At 55.9% G+C, this 19,165-nt stretch overlaps 8 protein-coding genes and 1 non-coding gene across 9 annotated transcripts in view; 5 read left to right on the plus strand and 4 right to left on the minus strand.

The window, feature by feature from the left end:
- PTSG_10958 (uncharacterized protein) overlaps positions 1-273 on the minus strand; it is a gene marked incomplete at both ends in the record, with an annotated part of 6,718 nt that extends 6,445 nt beyond the window's left edge. The window contains one exon of the mRNA XM_004987828.1: positions 10-273. Within this exon, the coding sequence (XP_004987885.1) occupies positions 10-273 (264 nt within the window). The remainder of the gene's footprint in view (positions 1-9) is intronic.
- Positions 274-534: 261 nt separating this feature from the next.
- PTSG_10959 (CCA-adding enzyme) lies at positions 535-4,433 on the plus strand. Its single transcript, XM_004987829.1, has 11 exons — positions 535-752; positions 1,016-1,080; positions 1,307-1,663; positions 2,001-2,121; positions 2,273-2,350; positions 2,562-2,674; positions 2,889-3,017; positions 3,289-3,382; positions 3,526-3,585; positions 3,796-3,878; positions 4,102-4,433. The coding sequence occupies exons 1-11, from the start codon at positions 549-551 to the stop codon at positions 4,163-4,165; spliced, it is 1,368 nt and encodes a 455-aa protein (XP_004987886.1). The 5' UTR covers positions 535-548; the 3' UTR covers positions 4,166-4,433.
- Positions 4,434-4,708: 275 nt separating this feature from the next.
- PTSG_10960 (uncharacterized protein) lies at positions 4,709-7,693 on the minus strand. Its single transcript, XM_004987830.1, has 9 exons — positions 7,191-7,693; positions 6,901-7,016; positions 6,663-6,768; positions 6,237-6,362; positions 6,019-6,086; positions 5,842-5,879; positions 5,528-5,649; positions 5,082-5,231; positions 4,709-4,839 (listed from the first exon to the last, which is right to left on the minus strand). The coding sequence occupies exons 1-9, from the start codon at positions 7,605-7,607 to the stop codon at positions 4,768-4,770; spliced, it is 1,215 nt and encodes a 404-aa protein (XP_004987887.1). The 5' UTR covers positions 7,608-7,693; the 3' UTR covers positions 4,709-4,767.
- A 467-nt stretch (positions 7,694-8,160) lies between these two features.
- Positions 8,161-9,144, minus strand: PTSG_10961 (uncharacterized protein; the record flags this gene model as incomplete). The annotated part of the gene is made up of 1 exon (XM_004987831.1): positions 8,161-9,144. One exon carries the CDS (start codon positions 9,142-9,144, stop codon positions 8,161-8,163), a length of 984 nt encoding a protein of 327 aa, XP_004987888.1.
- Positions 9,145-9,432: 288 nt separating this feature from the next.
- PTSG_10962 (uncharacterized protein) lies at positions 9,433-12,245 on the plus strand. The gene is made up of 6 exons (XM_004987832.1): positions 9,433-9,605; positions 9,811-9,972; positions 10,269-10,590; positions 10,827-10,931; positions 11,108-11,203; positions 11,525-12,245. The coding sequence occupies exons 1-6, from the start codon at positions 9,442-9,444 to the stop codon at positions 11,912-11,914; spliced, it is 1,239 nt and encodes a 412-aa protein (XP_004987889.1). The 5' UTR covers positions 9,433-9,441; the 3' UTR covers positions 11,915-12,245.
- A 215-nt stretch (positions 12,246-12,460) lies between these two features.
- PTSG_10963 (uncharacterized protein) lies at positions 12,461-15,270 on the plus strand (the record flags this gene model as incomplete). The annotated part of the gene is made up of 3 exons (XM_004987833.1): positions 12,461-13,071; positions 13,143-14,032; positions 14,426-15,270. 3 exons carry the CDS (start codon positions 12,461-12,463, stop codon positions 15,268-15,270), a joined length of 2,346 nt encoding a protein of 781 aa, XP_004987890.1.
- Positions 15,271-15,637: 367 nt separating this feature from the next.
- On the minus strand, positions 15,638-16,906 carry PTSG_10964 (uncharacterized protein). The gene is made up of 2 exons (XM_004987834.1): positions 16,726-16,906; positions 15,638-16,554 (listed from the first exon to the last, which is right to left on the minus strand). The coding sequence occupies exons 1-2, from the start codon at positions 16,845-16,847 to the stop codon at positions 15,684-15,686; spliced, it is 993 nt and encodes a 330-aa protein (XP_004987891.1). The 5' UTR covers positions 16,848-16,906; the 3' UTR covers positions 15,638-15,683.
- An 844-nt stretch (positions 16,907-17,750) lies between these two features.
- On the plus strand, positions 17,751-18,627 carry PTSG_10965 (uncharacterized protein). The gene is made up of 2 exons (XM_004987835.1): positions 17,751-17,999; positions 18,282-18,627. The coding sequence occupies exons 1-2, from the start codon at positions 17,782-17,784 to the stop codon at positions 18,406-18,408; spliced, it is 345 nt and encodes a 114-aa protein (XP_004987892.1). The 5' UTR covers positions 17,751-17,781; the 3' UTR covers positions 18,409-18,627.
- Positions 18,628-18,647: 20 nt separating this feature from the next.
- On the plus strand, positions 18,648-18,720 carry PTSG_20167. The gene has a single exon. It is a non-coding gene; the product is annotated as a tRNA-Ala (tRNA).
- The last annotated feature ends 445 nt before the right edge of the window (positions 18,721-19,165 follow it).

Consider the following 19,165-nt stretch of genomic DNA (forward strand, 5'->3'; position numbering starts at 1 on the left):
GCAACGCACCGTTTTGTCCTTCCCTTCGCTGACAGTCTTGAGCTTCACAGCCAATCTCTTGTACTTGACGACCTCATCCTGCAGCTGCTTCACCTGTTGTTGGTGGTGAGCTTGGTCGGCTGTCCCTGGTTTTCCATCATCGTCCTTAGCCTGTGACGCTTGCTCCGGTTGCTGTGCTTCCAGCTTGGCTTTGGCATCGTCCAGTTGCTCCTTGAGGCGTTTGATCAACAGCATTTGCTTCTGGGTTCGCTCCACGAGCTCATCTCTGCTCATGGAAGCAATCTTGCTTGCCATGTTTGTTGGTTTGCCCCCCGAGCTGTCAACAGGCTAACCAACCAACCGACCAACCAACCAACCCAAGACAAGCAGGGCACGCAAAAGCGTGGGAGCGACAGCAGGCAAGAAGGCAACAATCGAAGGCTGCCAAGCTAGCTGGCTCGCTTGAAGGCAGCCACCACACAACACCACCAACACCAAGCGGAACAAGCAAAGTTGTGAGGATTTGTGAAAATTTTCAACCAATAATCGCGGGTGACACAGAGGGCCGGATGCTGTTGGGGCGAGTTGCTTGTGCCGCAGTGCTTGGTGGTGTAAGTGGTGGTGGTTGCTGTGCAAGAAGTGTAAGCTGCTGCTGCTGCTGCTGGAGTGTTGGTGCAGCGACTCGTGGCCGGCCTTGGCGGCGCCCTGTCTTGCAATTAACAAGGCGCAACCTTCAACCAACCATGCCAACCTCACAAGAAGTGAAACAAAAGGTGTGTGTGTGTGTGTGTGTGTGTGGGGGGGGGGGTCAATGTGCCTGAACCGTGATGGGATGAGATGAGATGAAAAGAGATGAAATACCCCCCTCCTGTGCGCAGACGCTTGTGGCTCGTAGGGCATGTGATGATATGAGAGGGCGTGTTTGGTCGTGTGGAGGATCGCTTGTTTGCTTGCTTGTGTGCTTTGTCGTGCCACTTGCTTACGTGTGACCATACGCCAACGCATTGTGCCACATGGGTTTGTTTGGTGGGAGCAGATTTTGGGCACCCCAGCGGTCCAGCAGCTCAAGCACATCTTCCAAGAGGACCACCATGAGTTCAGGTGTGTGCCTGTCTGTGTGTCTGTGTGTGTATCTGTGTGTGCGTCTGTGTGTCTGCGTGTGCGTCTGTGTGTCTGCGTGTGCGTCTGTGTGTCTGCGTGTGCGTCTGTGTGTGTCTGTGTGTTTGTGCTGCGTCTTGCTCTCCCTCGCTCATCAAGACAAACTCGCTCATCACTCACACCCACTCATGCCTGCTTCCTTGCTTATTTGACCGTGGTTGTTCTCAAGGCTCGTTGGCGGTGCTGTGAGGGACATCCTGCTGGAGCGGTGGCCTAAGGACTACGACTTTGCCACCACAGCCCTGCCTCAGCAGACGCAGCAGCTGCTGGAGTCACGCGGTGTGCGCGTCGTCCTCACGGGATTGCAGCACGGCACCGTGACCGCTGTCATCGACAACGTGCCATATGAAGTGACAACACTGCGCCTGGACCACGAAGGGGCGGAGGGCACGGGCCCCGTGTGCTTCACCGATGACTGGAAGCTTGATGCAGAGCGCCGCGATCTCACCATCAATGCCATGAGCATGGACCTCGATGGACACATCTTCGACTACTTTGACGGCAGGGACCACCTCGCACAGGAAAAGTCAGTCCCACAAGCTGTCCACGTGCGTGTCTGTGTCTACGTGTGTGTGTGTGTGTGCGTGTGTGTGTGTGTCTGTGTGTGTCTGTGTGTCTGTGTGTCTATGTGTCTGTGTGTCTATGTGTCTGTGTGTCTATGTGTCTGTGTGTCTGTGTGTCTATGTGTCTGTGTGTCTGTGTGTGTCTGTGTGTATACGTGTTTGTGTGCCTATGTGTCTGTATGAGTGTATGTGTGTACACTCTTGCTGCGGTGTTCTGTCTTTCAAGTTTGTGGCTGTGTGTCCCTTCGTACACTGTGCCTCTCTCCTGCTGACTAACACGTCGGCTGACCACCGTGCCAGGATTGTGTTTGTCGGTGATCCGGCCCAGCGCATCCAAGAGGATTTTCTTCGCATTCTCCGCTACTTTCGCTTCCACGGAAAAGTTTGCCGCCACAACAACCACGAGCCCGCTCAAATTCAGGCACGATTGTGTGTGTGTGTGTGTGGGTGGGTGTATTGTTCTCTGCTTCTCTGTGTTCCTCTTTCTCCATCTCCATCACGTCACATGCAGTGCATTTCACGTGTTATTGACATGTGTACACGACTTAATTCCTCCACACATCACCACCTAGGCAATCACGGACAATGTCCAGGGACTGGAATCTGTCTCCGGTGAACGCATCTGGATGGAAATGTCAAAGATCCTCAAGGTAACATGCCCTTTGCGCTGCGTGCTTGTGTTGTTGTGCAGACGTGTGTGCGTGCATGTATGTCTGCGTGACAGAGATTCCACCCGTTGTGCCGATTCGCTGAAGAAGAACGCAACACTCACCCACGCATGCGGCTCATCATTGCATCATGCGCATGTATCCTTGCCTCAACCACACACACACACCTCCTCTCCTCATTTCTATTTCCTAGACGGCACGTGCACCGGAGCTTGTCGAGTGCATGCAAGCATGCGGTGTTCTTCCGCATATTCAGCTTGCGAACGTGGAACAGCACCACTTGCAGCGCCTGCGTCATGTTCACAGGTTGTTGTTGTTTAAGTTGTTGTTGTTTAAGTTGTTGTTGTTGTTGTTGTTGTTGTTGTTGTTGTTGTTGTTGTTGTTGTTGTTGTTGTTGTTGTTGTTGTGTATGTGTTGACATGTGGAATGTCTTGTGATGACCTGCTGCTGCTGCCGCGTGCTGTGTTCTCTCGAGTCCGCGCTTTCGTTCACCTCCGCATGGCTGTTGCGTTGCCTGCAGGTATGAGCTCGAGCCCGCTACGGCGCTGACGGCGCTAGTGGACGACGTGCAGCAGTTTGAGGGCGTCGCTGCTGCCTGGCGCCTATCCAATGCAGAGCGCAAGCTGGGGCTCTTCATCATTCAACACAGGTGCGCACAATGTGTGTCTGTGTGTCTGTGCTGTGTGTGTGTGTGTGTGTGTGTTGTGTGTGTGTGTTGTGTGTGTGTGTGTGCGTGTGTGTGCGTGTGTTTGTATCTGTGTCTGCGTCTGTGTCTGCGTGCATGAGCCCACCATCAACCTATTTCCTTGTGCTCAGCATTTGCATTGTCAGCGTCAACTCCACATTGCTCACACTGTCCTTTGCTTCCTTTCTAACACTGCATTGAACACTGCTTGTCCCTGTCTCGATGTTCAACCCAGGGATGTGGATGTGTGCATGAATTCGGCGCAAGATCTCCTTGTGGACGGAATTAATCGCACATACGTCACCCAACTCTGCCGTTACCAGGGCCATGTATGTGTGTGTGTTTGCATGTTTGCGTGTTTGTGTGTTTGCTTGTTGGCTTGTTGCTTGTTTGCTTGTTTCCTGGTGTGGACGGCAGGAGCAGTGTGACTGATAGCTTGCATCATTGCTCGCCCTTCTCTCCGACACCACAGCTTGACATCGCTGTCGCCATGCAAGATTGGGCCGTCCCCGAGTTCCCCATCACCGGCAAGGTGAAAACACACACACGCACGCACACACACACACACACACACACACACACACACACACACACACACACACACACACACACACACACACACACACACACACACACACACACACACACACACGCGCGCGCGCGCGCGCGCGATCAACTGCTGTGTCCTTTCTCTCATGCCCCGGGACCAATCGCCCATGACGTGTCGTTTCGCCGCGGACAGAAACTGATACAGCACGGCCTTAAACCAGGCCCCAATATGGGACGTGTGCTCGCTGCTCTCAAGGACAACTGGAAGCAATCGAGGTGTGGGGAAAGGAGAAGAAGAAAGGGGTGTTTGCATGAGGAGTCTGCATGAGGAGTCTGCGGTGATGTTTGCGCTGCACACAGCTAAGTAAAGTGTGTATGTGTGTGTTTGTGTGTATGTGTGTGTTTGTGTGTATGTGTGTGTGAGGTCTCTCGCTTGTTGTCGTGCCCACCCACTGACTGCCTCATACACTCACATTCACGTGCACACTCACCCCGGCAGGTTTCAGCTTGGGGAAGAAGAGCTGCTTGCACAAATGGACAGTGTGGTCGCATCGCTGTCATAGCACTGTCTCCATCACACCTTTAGACTTGAATGTTTAGGCCCACCCTGTCTGTCTGCCTGTGTGTGTGTGTGTGTGTGTGTGTGTGTGTGTGTGTGTGTGTGTGTGTGCTCACGTAGTGGTGTTTCTGTCAAATGTGTGGGTGGGTGGTCCGTGCGTGGTGCGCATCGTAGCTCGTGCTGTGGCACGGACGCGATCTGCGGTGTTTGTCTTGCCTTTTCGTCTTTTCATTAACAACACCCCAGTTGGTGCCATAAACAACCAATCACCAATCATTGCTTCAGTCCACTGCATGCTCTTCCCTCTTCTGTCACCGAAACCACATCACACGCAGTGGCACTAACCAGCCAGCCTAACAAGCAACTACACATTACCCCACCCACACAATACACGCACGCTGTGTGGCATGAGTGATAATGTGTGCAGTGAGTACGTCAGTGACCGTTGGCATTTGTAACCTGAACACCTAATCTGCCTGGATACATGTATGCGTGTGTGTCTGCAATTGTGCGTGTGTGTCTGCAATTGTGTGTGTATGCGTGTGTGTGTGTGTGTGCGTGTGTATGTGTGTGTGTGCGTGTGTATGTGTGTGTCTGCGTGTGTGTTCAGGAGCACGCCTCGAGTGCGACGTCCTGTTCCGTCACGGCGTCCTCACGCAGACTCAACCGCTTCACAGTCTGGTGGTGATGGGGATGATGGTGGTGGTGATGGCGGTGGTGGTATTAGCGGAGGGTTAGGATGTCATTGGAGCCACCATTTCTCGATACAGACACACACACACACACACACACACATTCTCACGCAAACACACATCCACACGCGCACACACACACACACATTCTCACGCAAACACACACACACGCACGCACGCACACACACACACGCACGCACACACACACACGTTCAAGTAACGTATTACCTCGTAGGTGGTGATCATGAGCAGGCTGTTGAATCCCATGTAAAACACGCGGGCAGACACGCCCTTGAAGAGGCCACGAACACCCTCCTCCTTCCACAGCTCCCCGAAGATGGTCGCCCACCCACGCTTGTCGCCAGCACGCCCCTCCACCTGGTGACATAAGATGGGTGGCGAACGTGCAGTGTGGTGCATGGTGAGGTGATGATGCGTGCCCAGCCGCAATTGCAATTCGCTGTAGCCTCGACTCAAACACAGCCACTGACCACACACACACACACACACACACACACACACACACACACACACACACACACACACACACACACACACACACATGCAACATACACACACCTCACATGCACACATCCCAGAATCACACCACCTCACCGACAACACTTACACACAGCACCTCAGCACCTCAGCACCGCCTACAGACAGCCCATCACCTGGAGCCGTGCGCGGACAACATCGAGTGGATTTGTGGTGACGGCCGTGATGGCTCCAGCCATCGCTCCCGCCAACGCCTGCAGCGCAATCGTGTACGTTCCTTGGCGCACTGCCTCGGTACCTGTTTGTTTGTTTGTGTGTGTGTGTGTGTGTGTGTGTGTGTGTGTGTGTGTGTGTGTGTGTGTGTGTGTGTGTGTGTGCGTACACGTATGACCCTGAATGTGGACTGCAGTGCAAGGCTGTGCCGAGAAGCACGACTGCGCGTGCAAAAAAAAGCGCGTGACCGATGTTGGTACATGACAAGTACACGCACCTGATTGCCACCGGCGGATGACGCCATATGATGCCCACCTGTGCACGCACAAGCAAAGTCGCGTGTGAAGGAGTGCGCTAACGAGCGGAAATGGGTGCATCTTGGAATGCCTATCGATATACTTGCACACACACACACACATTCACGAATAAGCGATGCATGGCACAGCTCACGCACCAGAGGCCGCTGCTCGGGCCAAATGCAGCAACAGACGCCCAGTAGCCTTTCATAAACCCTCGCAGACCCTACGTAGACGTGATGTGACAGGTGCAGGGATGCATGAGTGGTGTTGGTGGTGAGGGAACGAGACCGCCGTGTGGTTGCACGACAGGAGAACATGCACGGCACGTCAAGCATGTATCAGGCAGTGCAGGTTATGTGAAGTGACGCCACACCTGCGATGAGTAGATTTGCCTGACGAGTGCACGCGCCGTCAGCGGCTCCATGCGCTCGCCCATGGTGATGGACTGTCCGTGAACCATCAGCCGCTGGGAAACCACGTTCACGGGTACCACAATCGTCTGCTCGGGTGTGGTTGAGAGAGAGACAGAGACAGAGACAGAGAGGGGGGGGGTTGAGTTGGGGGAGAAAGACAGAGCGGGGCGTGAGGGGTGAGAAAAGAGAGAGAGAGAGAGTGTGTGTGTGTGTGTGTGTGTCTGTGTCTGTGTGTGTGTCTGTGCGTGTCTGTGTGTGTGTGTGTGTCTGTGTGTGTGTGTCTGTGTGTGTGTGTGTGTGTGCTGAATGGCGAGTGTTTGGTAAGTCCAGTTGTCACTTTGCAGCTGCAGTCGCCACGCGGGCGCATTGCAGCATCGCAACCCGACCTGGGAGACCATAGAGGCCAGGCCGCCGCCAAGCAAGTTGCGTGAAAACTCGCTGGAGATGAACGGCTGCAGCTGGTCCTTCAGGCCCTCATACGATGTGATGTATCTGCGAGAGCAAGTACGCACATGTGTATGAGTTGAGACAGTCCAATATATGCACACGCCCACATACACACACGCACACGCACACATATGAACACACACGCACACACACACACGCACACACATTCACACTTACACTTGGCCGGCGCCGACGTTGAGGAGGTTTGGCATGAACCCCTTGTAGAGGGCACGGACGCCCTCATACTTGATGATCTTCCGGAACGCGTCCACCGTGCCGTTGTAGAATGAGCGCTGTCGTCAACACCAGCGTCACAGCGTGAGCTCATGTATACGACTGCCCCTGCTACATTACACGCACGATACACACACACACAGACACACACAGACACACACACACACACAGACACACACACACGTACACAGACACACACAGACACACACAGACACACACACACATGAACACACCTGCTTCTGCACTTGAAGGCGCGTCTTGACGAGGGTTGTTGGGTAGAGGATGATGCGAGTGAGGATGCCTGCGAGAGGGGCGAGGGTGTAGAAGCGGGTCTTGTCAATGTGCTCCCAGTCAATGACAGCTGGTTGGAACGTCTTGCTGAGCGCTTTGCCATCAGAGTCCACAGCAGCGCCTGCACCATGTCGCTGTGCATCACTGCTACCACCACCACCACTGCTGCTGCTGCTGCTGTTGGTTGTCGTGGTTTCCGTGGTTTCCGCCACAGCCGCTGCCAGCGCCCTTTGGCGTTGTACGTGCGCCAGTATCGCTGCTGTGTGCGTGTATGCTCCCTGTGGCCTGTGGTGCCCTGGTGGGGTGCTTATCCACCGCGCAGCAGGCTCGGGCGTGCTGCTGCTATCATCTCGGCCCATCTTTCTCTCTTGCTGTTGCTGTGTTGTTGCGTCGCTGTTGTTGTTGTTGAGATTGCGCCGTTTTTCGCGCAAGGCTATGATGGTTTAAGGGTTTACGTTCTGACATTGGCCAGTAGCACAGCGAGACAGCGCACCCACGCGCAACCACAACATGAACACCGACGCAAACTCACTCAAGGACTCAAGGCACCCACCCTCTCCAGCCGTCCCTTCTCCTCACCTTCCTCCTCTCAGCTTCTGTACACACGCGCACACACTCCACTACTCCCACCCATTCGTTGCAAACGAAGAAAGACAGACATACCAGCATACATGCCGACTTGCAGTGCACATGCAGGCACAGCACACAATCATGTACACAGACACACACGCGCACGCACACAGGCACAGCACACGCGCACACACACTGAACACCACCCTTTTTGCTCCTTCACCCTCCTTCACCCTCGTGCATCATCAGCTCGCATCTCGAAGCACAACATGCACGCAAAGACGCTGGAACATGGTAGAACGTAGGTCTATTATCAAGAGAGTGTAAGGGAGGGAAAGGGGATTAGCAGAGGGTCGCTGCGCCGTCCTCGCAGGTGATGGAGGAGTCCACCCGGAAGAGACGGCCACTCGTGCAGAGGCAAAGCGCAAAAGCGTTGCTGGGGCCCGCAGCTGTGGGCAGGTTCTGCAACTCCAGGTTGTCTGCGCTGAGCACAATGTCGCCTTGCTCTGCTTCCAGGTGCACGCCTTGGAAGGCATTGATGTTGACGTTGTTGGTGGTGCTTTCCAGGGTCACGTTCTCCGTGGCGGTGAGCAGGAGCTCCTGCCCAACGCTGCGCAGGGTCAGGCCCTCGGCGTCCTCGTACGAGTTGGCGATGGTCGAGGTTTGCACCACCCCGCGCACGCGCATGCCCGTGTCTGTGTGGACGACCACGTCGTTGGACGTGATGCGCGTCTCGGCCTGGCTGGTGGAGAAGTAGGTGTCACCCATGAAGCTCAGGTCAAATGTACGCGCGCCCACGTCCACGGCAACGCCGTCCATGACCAGCTCGCTGCGGTCGTTGCCCACAGGCTCAAAGGAGCGCAGGATGATCTGCTGGTTGCTCTCCACAAGCAGGGTGGAGTTGTCGAAGCCGGAGATGTTTGACGCAAGAATGCCGTTGGTGAACTCGGCGCGGCCGCGCACAAGCAGGCGCTGGTCCTGGAAGTGCAGCGGGCCCGCGCTGTCCTCGTTCAGGTCCATGACACGGAAGATGAACACCAGCATGCCCAGGTTGATGATGCTGAGGCAGACGAGCAAGAGGACGCTCAGGTACAGGCAGTACTTGCGCCAGCCGTAGATGCCAACGCGCGTTGTCAGCACATTCACCATGTGGTGGTCCAGGTCATCCTGTGAGGTTGGCGACGACGTGGACAGGTTTGAAGCTCGGCTGGTGCTGGTGTTGAACCTGTTTGACTGGGTGTTGTTGCCGTTGCTGCGTTGCGTGACATTCCGCCGCCTTGGCGATTGTGGCGGCGAAGGGTTCACCACATACGAATCCTTTGCCATCGTGCTCGTGAGCTCGTTTGTTGATGCGCTGATCCGTCTGTGTGTCTGTGTCTGTGTGTGTGTGTGTGTGTGTGTGTGTGTGTGTGTGTGTCTGTGTCTGTCTGTCTGTGTCTGTGTGTGTGCGTGATGTGAGCGAGGGTGGGTGTGTGTGTGAGGTGAGCTTGAGAGTGGCAGCGACTCGACAGCGACTCGACAGCGACTGCTTTGTTTGTGCGCTTCGTCTTTGGTGCTTGCGTGCAAGCAACGGAAAAAATAGGGGGGAAAAGGAAAAACTGACGAGGAAGAGGTGCGGTTTGCATGTTTTGCAACGGAAACAAAGCAAGCAACAAGAAGCAAGCAAGAAGCAACACAAGCAAGCAGGCAGGGCAGAAGCAGGCGAGAGAAGCGAGCACCATCCCATCCACCCCATCCATATCAACAAGGCTTGCGCGAACTGAAAGCAGCACAGCAGGCTGGAACAGGTATGTGTGGGCCTGTGATAATGTGGTATGGTGTGATGTGCTGTGGATGAGAACGTGTGCTTTGCACCTGTGTGCTGTTGGTTGGTGTATGGCTGATGATGCTCAACCACCAACGCCCGCGTTCTCGTTCTCATAAGCATAATCACCCACTTTGCACATGGCACGTTCTGCCAACCGCATCTGTTCCCCCCCCCCCAAAAAAAAGGATGTCGGAGCGACGGTACCTTGAGAGAGGTGCGGTGCACACCAAGAACGCGCCACCAGAGCGGAAAGTGGTTCCACGCAGAGAAGATGACGATGCGCTCTATGGCACCTCCGGCCGCATTCGAAGAGGATCAAGCAAATACATTCCAGGCAGCAAGTCATGGTGCGTATGATCGTGTGTGTGTGTGTGTGTGTGTGTGTGTGTGTGTGTGTGTGTGTGTGTGTGTGTGTGTGTGCGTGTGTGTGTGCGTGCGTGCGTGCGTGTGTGCAAAGTTGTATGCGTGCTTGCCTGATTGCCTGCTTGCCCGCTTGCCTGCTCGCCTGCTTGCGCATCGCTATGCTCTTCTTGCTCAGCTTTTCCATGCCCGTGCTTGCAAGCACTACAGCGCGCATGCACAAAATGCACGCGCAACAACTCACAGACTTGTTCACTCAAACAACGACAACAACCACGTGCAGGTATTCTGGGTTCAACGTGCAGGGCCAGGACGACCCTCTTGTGGAGACCTATCCCGTTGGTCTTCGGCGGCGGCGCCTGTGGTGCGTCGTTGGCCTCGTGGTGCTGTGTGGGCTGCTGTCCATCACCGCACTGATCGGCAGCATCTGGATCATCAACCAGCTCAACATCGACTCGCGCGGCATGCACGCCATGGTCATTGATGGCGACACCGTGGGCTTCCTGCACGAGTTTGGTGCAGACGAAGTGTTTGTGCGGGGTGAGGCAGAAGTCTACATTGTTCGCGGTGCACCGGAGAATCCAACAATCTTCAGATCTGATCAGGTGCGGGTGTATATGTGCGTGTGTGAGTATGTACGCGTGTGCGGGTGTGAGTATGTACGCGTGTGCGTGTGAGTATGCATGCGTGTGCGTGTGTACAGTGTGTGCCTGTGTGTACTGTGTACGCGTTGCTGGCACGAGCATGCCTTCTTCTTGTCTCCCTGTCTCTCCCTCCGTCTTCCGTCCTTTCTGTCTCCCTGACTTACTCACCTCCTTCCTTTCTCACGCACGATGGGTAGGTTCGGTTTCGGGCGCTGAGCCAATCGCAGTCATCCCAGTCAACCCTTGATGTTGGCGGCGCAGACGTTCACCTGAGCTCTCCGCGCCTTCGCGTCACCCCCGAGGTCAGCCCGTTGAGTTGGACTGCCAGTGAGTACAAGAGTACAAGCCAAGCACCATTTTGTGGCGCTCTGCTCTTTGAGACCCTTGCTCAAGCCATTCTCTGCCGCTCAATGACTCATCCATCATGTGCACACCAACTCAACTACGACTCTGCCCCGGTCGATTCGCTGCGCAACAGGACTCATCGACGGCGCACTTTGTTGGTGATGCGGAACAAACACAGTTCTCGTCCGAGGCCCTCGTCATCGAAAACAACATCACCGCTCGCCCACAGGTTTGTGTGCACTCAAACAGACAAGAGGAACAAAGGCAAAGGTCGTTTGGGAAGGGTGGAGAGTGGAGGCGCGCGTGAATGTGTGTGTGTGCGTGTGTATGCGGGTGTGTGTTTGTGTGTGTGTGTGTGTGTGTGAGGCTCCCCCCCCTCTCTCTTTTGGCATCGCTGGCGTGAGTGCGATGGCCGCATTTCAAACCAGCTATTGCATGCATGCACGTGGCAGAGAGAGTACTCGTAAAGTTTCTCTCACTGTGCTCCTTGGTTCCTCCTCATCTTTCCGCTTTGCTGCCCCTCCCCCGAACCATTGTGCCTTGCATGCAGGTGGAAGCGACGCGAATTGAAGCAAACGCAGGGGAGCCACTGGTGGTGACATCGGACCGCAGCTTGACTGCAACATCGTTCCTCGACACCACGCTGAGCAGCACCCACGGGCACGTGCACGTGCGAGCGCGCGGGCCAGGGAACAACCTGACGTTTGTCAACACAAACGACATTGTCACCGCCATTCCTTTCCTGGAGTCGAGCTTCAACGCCGGGGGTGACGGGATGTTCCTGAACCTGCGCCAGCTGCGGCGACCAGACGCCGTCTCGAGCGGGAACCTCACCAGCTTCACCCTGTGCAACTGCGCAGACAACTCCATCTATCTTGTTCAAGGCAACGCAACCTGTGCCGACACCCCGACCCAGTACCTCTCCCACCCCTGCCTCTAAATGAATGACAAGCATAGAGAAGCATCTATGAATGCAAGAAAGAAAGAAGCAACCCTGTCGTGTGGAATGGCGCCCCTCGTTTGGCTGTTTGGTGTGTTTGCTTGTTTGTGTGTACAGAACTTCTTTGAGAAGAAGAGAGATGCATGTACGTGCGTGCATGTGATCATGAGCAGGGAGGGAGAGAGCTGGTGGGTTGCTTGCTCTTGCTGGCATGCCATGTGCCTACGTGAGTACGTGTTGTGCTGTTGCGCTGCTGTGAGTGTGTGTGTGTGTGTCATGTCAGTCAAGATGTCACACTGAAGGAAGGAAGGAATCAAAAGCAGCAAGCGCGCACATGGCGAAAAATCTTCTTTGGACGTTGCGGACAACAACAACGAGAACGGTGGTTGCGAGACAGCGACAAAGCACCACACACACACACACACACACACACACACACACACACACACACACACACACACACACACACACACATACACACATACACACATACACACACTACACACACACTACACACTACACAACACAAGCAGCGCTGACGCCACCATGCCATTGAGTGGAGGGGGTGGCAGTACTACTGTTGTTGTGACGCACCCACGACGACGAAAGCGGAAGAAGAACAAGAAGAAGCGGCTGCCAAAGCGCAGCAAGGTGTTCTGCGAGCGAAAGTGGCTGTACCCAAAGGACCTCGCACAGCAGCTGCCGACAGACTCGGACGGTTACGTGCACGAGCTCACCGTCGTCGATGGCAAGGCAAAGGAGATGGACGTCGGCAGCCGCCCCAAGAACATGATCGTCGTGAAAACCGCAGACGGAACCCAGCTCTACGTCGTGCCGTGCCACGTGAAGACAGTCGCATCCACGCGCAAGAAGAAAGGCAGCAGGTGCAAACCGAGCCGCCCTTCAAGCTCGACATCCACACAGACCGCACTCGCAGCCATCGCCAACAACGACCACGACGACGACCACCACCCTCACCACCGCCACCACGTTCCAATGGACGCTGACGGGTTCATCACAACAACTGCAACAGCAACATCGCGCGTGCCACAGGCCAGAGCAGCCATGCACGACGACTATGACAGCGAGGCAACCGACAGCGAAGCCGACTCCGCCGACGACGATTCAGAGGCAGACTCCGAGGCCGAGGCCCTGCCGTACATCCACGACCAACCCCCCAAGCCACTCTCCTCCTCCTCCTCCTCCTCCTCCTCTCGGCACGCTTCAGAAGCACAGGCACCAGCACAGGCACCAGCACAGGCACCAGCACAGGCACCAGCACAGACACCAGCACGGGTAGCAGTCGACGCGCTCATCTGCGGACACGCGGTGTGTCTTCTCATTCCACCTCTCCTCTTTCAAGTTCGGCCTCTTCCTCCTTGCCGTCCTCGTCCTCCTCGTCGCGTGCATCCAACCGTGATGCCGATGTGGCACCGCTGCCAATCACCGCCACGACCCGCCAGCCCCTCGACCCCTCGCCGCACTCCTTCTCTGCCGTGATACCAGCACCAGCACCAGCACCAGCACCAGTACCGCGTATTGTGGCGGCTGAACAGCCGTTGAGGGAGTTGGATGTGTTCCTGCGCTTCCTTCCCGTCACATTTCTACAAGCATCGGTGGTGCCGGCAACCCAAGGCGAGCTCGACAAGAAGAACGCCTCAGCACTGCCGCTCACCTTGGTTGAGCTTCTGCAGTACGTCGGCCTCGGGTTTGTGGTCGCATGTGGCAGCTTGACGGCGGAGGAGAGATTCGCAACGCCGCCCAACACGCACGCGGACGATCCAACGGCCATGGCGCCGTCCCAGTGCCTGGCTCGATTCATGACGTGGCGCCGATTCGTGGACATCAGCAACAACCTTCGCATTACCGTATTGAACAGCCCATCGCACCAACACCGTCGCAGCAGAAGCACCAGCACCGGCAGTAGTGGTAGCAGGGACACAAACGGCTTCACCAAAGGTGTGGGCGAGCTGTGGAAGGAGTGGAATGCCAACATGCAGCGCACTGGGGCTGGCACCCGTGCCGAACACACGACCACCACGCTTCCCGCGGTTGTTGAACCGTTCTGCACGCTCGACAGCCATCGCCTCGCCGCCGCCATCCCCAACCGCAAGACCCGTACGTGATTGTCTTTGTATGTGTGTGTGTGTGTGTGTGTGTGTGTGTGGTGTGTGTGCGTGTGTGTGTGTGTGTGTGTATGTGTATGTGTGTCTTTGTGTGTCTTTGTGTGTGTGTGTGTGTGTGTGTGTGTGTGTGTCTTTGTGTGTCTTTGTGTGTGTGTGTGTGTGTGTGTGTGTGTGTGTGTGTGTCTGTGTGTGTGTGTGTGTGTGTGTGTGTGTGTGTGTGTGTGTGTCTGTGTGTGTGTGTGTGTGTGTGTTATATCAGTGCGACCGCGTGCGTCTTTTGATGTGTATGTTTGAGTCGATGTAATTTGGCTCTTTCTTTGCACCCTTGCGCCTCCTTGTGCTCACATCGTCACCATCAACAACATCTACGTGCGTGCATGCACAGGGCACGTGTGCCAAGTCTGCACGAGGAGTGGCCTTGTGACACGCATGGATGTGTTTCCGGCCCGCAACGGGCGATCAGATGTCGCCTTCTTCCCCATTGAGGACGCCAGCCTGTACTTTCGCGGCCGCCTGTCTCTGGCTGACCACGACTTCCTCTCTCGCAGTGTCGACCCTTTTGAAGACAAGTGGGGCTCCAAGCACCCGTCGCTGGTGCAGTTTGTGTTTCTCATCACCGTCACCGCCGTCAATGCGTTTCTTGAGCACGGGCGACAAACCAACCACCACAGCCACGACTTGCACCACCACCTGCACCAGCACCACCAGCACCACCAGCAGCAACGGCAACGGCAACAGCAGGAAGGCGGCAGGAAGCATGAGCGGCTGCACAGTTTCATGCGAGCACTTGCAAATCAGCTGATTCGAATCAGGGCGGCCGACATTGAGGCCAACACCACAAGCAAGGGGACCACCTCGAGCAGCAGCAGCAGCAGCCGTCGAAGCAGGAATGGTAGTGGCAGAAATGGCGAGACAAGCGGCAGTGGCAGTAGAAGCAGCAGCAGAGGCAGCAGAAGCGGTGGCGAGTGGGGTGGTGCCAGAAGTGGCGGTGGTGGCCGCGATGTAAGCAGACGCAGCACCAGCGCCAGCACCAGCACCAGTAGTAGTTGGAGCGGGAGTCACCGAAGCGAGAGGGCGAGTGTGAGTTACCACGCGCACAGCGGCCATGAAAGTGCCAAGCGGACGGCGCAAGAGGCAACCTCATACCACCGATCACACCATGGCATGTCCGCCCTATCATCGTCGTCATATGGGATGATGGCGCCGAAACGCCCTCGAGGACGATGGTGATAGCACACAAGCGGAGGGAGAATGTCTGTGTGTCTGTGTGTGTGTGTGTGTGTGTGTGTCAACATGTTTGCGTGTGTGTGTGTGTGTCAACACGTTTGCGTGTGTGTGTGTGTGTGTGTCAACATGTTTGCGTGTGTGTGTGTAAAGTTTACACTAGACAAGCCGTTGGTACGGTTTATTTGTCACCGAGCTGCTTCTTTTATTTGCTTCAATTCAAATGCATGGGTGCATGAATGCGTACACGTGTCAACCTAATAATAAACGCACAGACTTGATGACTGACATCAAGGCCAAGAACACGAGCAAGCCCAGGCCCAACACACAACGTTACACAATCGCCTACGGCAACAGTTGCGGCCAACACACCAACTCACCAACCGACCGACCGACCAACCAACCAAGCCAGCGATAAGTCACGCCAAGCAAGCAGCCAGCTTTCGCCGCAGAAATGTCTTGTTTGCATCAACAACCGTCTTCATCGCCGCCCCGTGGTACTGCACAACCCCTTGCAGCTGAAGAACAGCGAGCACAAGTTTGGCAAAGCGCAGGGACTCGGCTTGCGGCACTGCTGCGTACGACAGCAACGAGACGATGCTTGCGAGCTGCGTCTGTGTTGGAGCGTCACACAGCCCCGCCATGGCGGCGAGCACCTCACACATGTTGTCCGTGAGCGGCGTGGACGAGGCAACAATCGCAGCTGCCACGCGCGAAAGGGCCGCCTGCGCTACAGGTGCAGCTGACAGGGCACGTGCCACCTGAAGAGCAAGCACGCGCTGGGGCACACCAAGCCCGCCGGGCGATGTCATGAGTGGCGCAATCACGCCGTCAACCACCGCTTGCGGTCGCGCCGCTGCCGAGTCAAGCAGGGCCTGCTGAAGCGCGCGGGAGGGTGCGGATGCCAGCGCCAGGCACGCAGGGAGGACGAGCGTGTGCAGGATGGCGACAGCATGGTCGTGTGGCAACCCGTTCGTGGTCATGTGGGGTATGTCCCTGGTGACAGCGACAGCAAGCGTCTGCATGCGTAACGACAGCTGCTGGTTGTCCTCGGACGTGCCCTTTGCATTCACTGTCGCTGAAGCAGCTGGTATCGCTGTGGTTGTTGGTTTTGGTGCAGCATGTGCGCCTGTTGTTTCACCAGGGGTAGTTGTTGATGCCCGCTTCTGCTGCTGTTCTTCCGACTGCACCTGCTGCATGGCGTGGGCAAAGACACGGCGACACAGGCGTTCGCACGTGCTCACGTCCACGCGCGAGAGCACGTGCGCCCAGTCGTCAAGATGCGTCTGGCTTTGCGTTGCGGAAGAAGGGGCTGTGTGGTGCAGTCCAGTTGGTGCGGGGCTGTTCAGCGCAAGCATCGCTGTCGTGGCGGCAGAAGTGGTCGGCTGGTTTGCTGCCGCTGTCTGAGCCAACGAGGATGACGACGTGGATGGCGGAGCTGCTGATGCCGCTGTGGCCCACCTGCGCTGAAGCTGCAGTGCCAGGGCCTGCACCTTTCGAGGCGAGGGCATGGACACGCCCGGCGTGCCTGACGACAAGGGCGCTTGTGTCGGGCGCACGGGGCTGGTGGCTGGGGAACCCATTCGGCTGACCTGATGGCGTGATGGGGCCTGCGTGGATGGCACGGTTGAAGGAGGTGGCAACGTGTGCCGTGTATCGCTTCCGGTCAAATGCGCGTGCTTCGTGGATGCTTCTGTTGATATGTTGCTCCGCTCCTCGTGTAAACCAGCTTCAGACAAGACTTTTGCCTTCTTCCTCACATGCTGTTGTTCCGTCTGCTCCTGCTGCTGCTGCTGCTGCTGTTGTTGTTGTTGTTGTTGTTGTTGTTGTTGTTGTTGTTGTTGTTGTTGTTGTTGTTGTTGTTGTTGTTGTTGTTGTTGTTGTTGTGCGCCTGTTGTGGTAACAGTGGCAGCGCCAGCGTGTGGTTGCTGTTGTGTGCTTGTTGTGGTTACAGTGGCAGCGCCGGTGTGACCCGCAAGAATCTGCCGCACGAGGGCGGCGGGTGCAGCGCCGATGGTGTCAGGCTTGGTTTGCTGCGGTAGCAGATTCAATGACAGCGATGTCGCGCGGTCCACTTGTGCAGCTGTGGTTGCTGCTGTTGCTGCTGGGAGTTTTGTTGCGCTGTCGTGAAGGAGTGTCAGGGGACGGGCGTGGAGCCGTTTCGCAAGTGCCGCAGCCGTGGTAGACACTGCGTGGTGTGCATCAGGCGGCAACGACGATGACTGCATGGGCGACCTTGTCATGAAGGTGACGTGCTCACATAGCGCGCGTTGTCGCGCAGTCACGCGCATCATCATCATCATCATCTCAGGAACAGCAGCACCCTGCGTCTCCGACGCTGTGCTGCTGTCTGGCATGTTGCAAAGACCACGCACACAGCCGTCCACAACGCGAGCATCGCTGCGCTGCGCATCACAACACAACAACATGCGCAGTGCCACTTGGCGGCGTTGTTGGCTGTGCTGGTGGTTGTTGTCCGCCATCGATCGTTCACGTTAAGCACAGTGCTGAAAATTCATGAGTGTGACCGCTATTTCTCCGCAACCAACCCGGAAAACACAACAAACAGCAGGCAAGAAGATCGCGATGAGCTCAGACGAGGACGATGACTTCATGGCCTCGCTGCCACGGTTACCCACCACCAAGGAAGGCGCGACCTGCAAGCTGTGCAAGAAGGTTCCTGTGGAGTACCGTGCCATGCCTTGTGGCTGCTTCTTGGCCTGTCAGAAATGCGCGTAAGTGTGCGTGTGAGGAAGAGCTGTCTTTAGGTGTGTACGAGGATGCGTGCATGGTTTTGTCGATGGTACAAAGTCTTGTTGTGTATGTGTTTGTGTTTGTGCGTTGTGTGTGCGGTGTGTGCGTTGTGTGTGTGTTGTGTGTGTTTGTGTGCATGCGTGTGTGTTTGTGTGTGTGTGTTGTGTGTGTTTGTGTGTGTGTGTGTGTGTGTTTGTTCGTTCCCTCCCCCGGTTTTGTGCGCTCACGTTTCGGGTTTCTGGGGTTGAACACTGTCGAGGCAGAATGAAGATTGCCTCTGGAGGCAAGTGCAAGCTATGCCACAGGTTCTTCATTCAGTTGTCACGGCTCCCAGATGACCAGAAGCGCTCCCTGGCCGCATTGGTGCCCGCCACACCAACACAGCACTAATCAACCCTACGCGTGTCGATGCGTGTGTGTGTGCGTGTGTGCGTGTGTGTGCGTGTGTGTGTGTGTGTTTGTGTGTGTGCATCGATGTGTGTGTGTGTGTGCATCGCATTCTCTCCGTACCTCTTCTCTTCCCCTCTCTTCCCCTCTCTTCCCCTCTCTTCTCCTCTCTTCCCCCTCTCTCTTCCCCACGGAGCATAAATAAACCGCAAACCTCACCGATTTCTCATCCGAATCAAATCGGGGCTGTAGCTCAAGTGGTAGAGCGCTCGCTTAGCATGCGAGAGGTACCGGGATCGATACCCGGCAGCTCCACGGTTGACTTTTTTTCCTTCCCCAAATTTCGCTGACTCATTCTTGTCTGCTTCGTTCGTTTTGGTGCAGAAGCAACAATCAGCACTGTCACTGATTGCCTTCTGGTTGCTTCTGCGCTTCCAGCACATGATGACTGTGCTGGTTGCATCTCAGCGCGGCTGGTTGCTTCTCGCACCTGCTTGCGTCTTCGGCAGCATCGCTTGCTTCTTCTTCGTTTGATGTGACACACACACACACGCCCATTGTTCTTGTGTTGTGTCTTGCTGTGTCTGCTGTCGACGCTTTTTTGTTTTTCGCACGCCATCAGAGAAGAAGCACAAGCGCGTGTTCATTTTTCCAATCACATCCAGCGACCACAACAAGCTAACCAAGAAGACAAGCAAGCAAGGAACTCTTCTTCCAATTTGATCTCTGATCAGCTCTCTCTCTCTCTCTCTCTCTCTCT

Source organism: Salpingoeca rosetta (assembly GCF_000188695.1).
Source record: "Salpingoeca rosetta unplaced genomic scaffold supercont1.40, whole genome shotgun sequence".
Lineage (NCBI taxonomy): Eukaryota > Choanoflagellata > Craspedida > Salpingoecidae > Salpingoeca > Salpingoeca rosetta.

Coding starts and splice junctions, on each gene's coding strand:
- PTSG_10959 (XM_004987829.1), top strand. CDS start 549: ATGCTGTTGGGGCGAGTTGCTTGTGCCGCAGTGCTTGGTGGTGTAAGT. Junction 2,351..2,561: donor AAATGTCAAAGATCCTCAAG/GTAACATGCCCT, acceptor TCTATTTCCTAG/ACGGCACGTGCACCGGAGCT. Junction 3,018..3,288: donor CTCTTCATCATTCAACACAG/GTGCGCACAATG, acceptor TGTTCAACCCAG/GGATGTGGATGTGTGCATGA.
- PTSG_10960 (XM_004987830.1), bottom strand. CDS start 7,607: ATGGGCCGAGATGATAGCAGCAGCACGCCCGAGCCTGCTGCGCGGTGG. Junction 6,363..6,662: donor TGGCCTCTATGGTCTCCCAG/GTCGGGTTGCGA, acceptor ACACCCGAGCAG/ACGATTGTGGTACCCGTGAA. Junction 4,840..5,081: donor TCATGATCACCACCTACGAG/GTAATACGTTAC, acceptor CATCACCACCAG/ACTGTGAAGCGGTTGAGTCT.
- PTSG_10962 (XM_004987832.1), top strand. CDS start 9,442: ATGTTTTGCAACGGAAACAAAGCAAGCAACAAGAAGCAAGCAAGAAGC. Junction 9,973..10,268: donor ATTCCAGGCAGCAAGTCATG/GTGCGTATGATC, acceptor AACCACGTGCAG/GTATTCTGGGTTCAACGTGC. Junction 10,591..10,826: donor CAATCTTCAGATCTGATCAG/GTGCGGGTGTAT, acceptor CACGATGGGTAG/GTTCGGTTTCGGGCGCTGAG.
- PTSG_10964 (XM_004987834.1), bottom strand. CDS start 16,847: ATGGGTTCCCCAGCCACCAGCCCCGTGCGCCCGACACAAGCGCCCTTG. Junction 16,555..16,725: donor GCACTGCAGCTTCAGCGCAG/GTGGGCCACAGC, acceptor CGCAACGCAAAG/CCAGACGCATCTTGACGACT.
- PTSG_10965 (XM_004987835.1), top strand. CDS start 17,782: ATGAGTGTGACCGCTATTTCTCCGCAACCAACCCGGAAAACACAACAA. Junction 18,000..18,281: donor TTGGCCTGTCAGAAATGCGC/GTAAGTGTGCGT, acceptor CTGTCGAGGCAG/AATGAAGATTGCCTCTGGAG.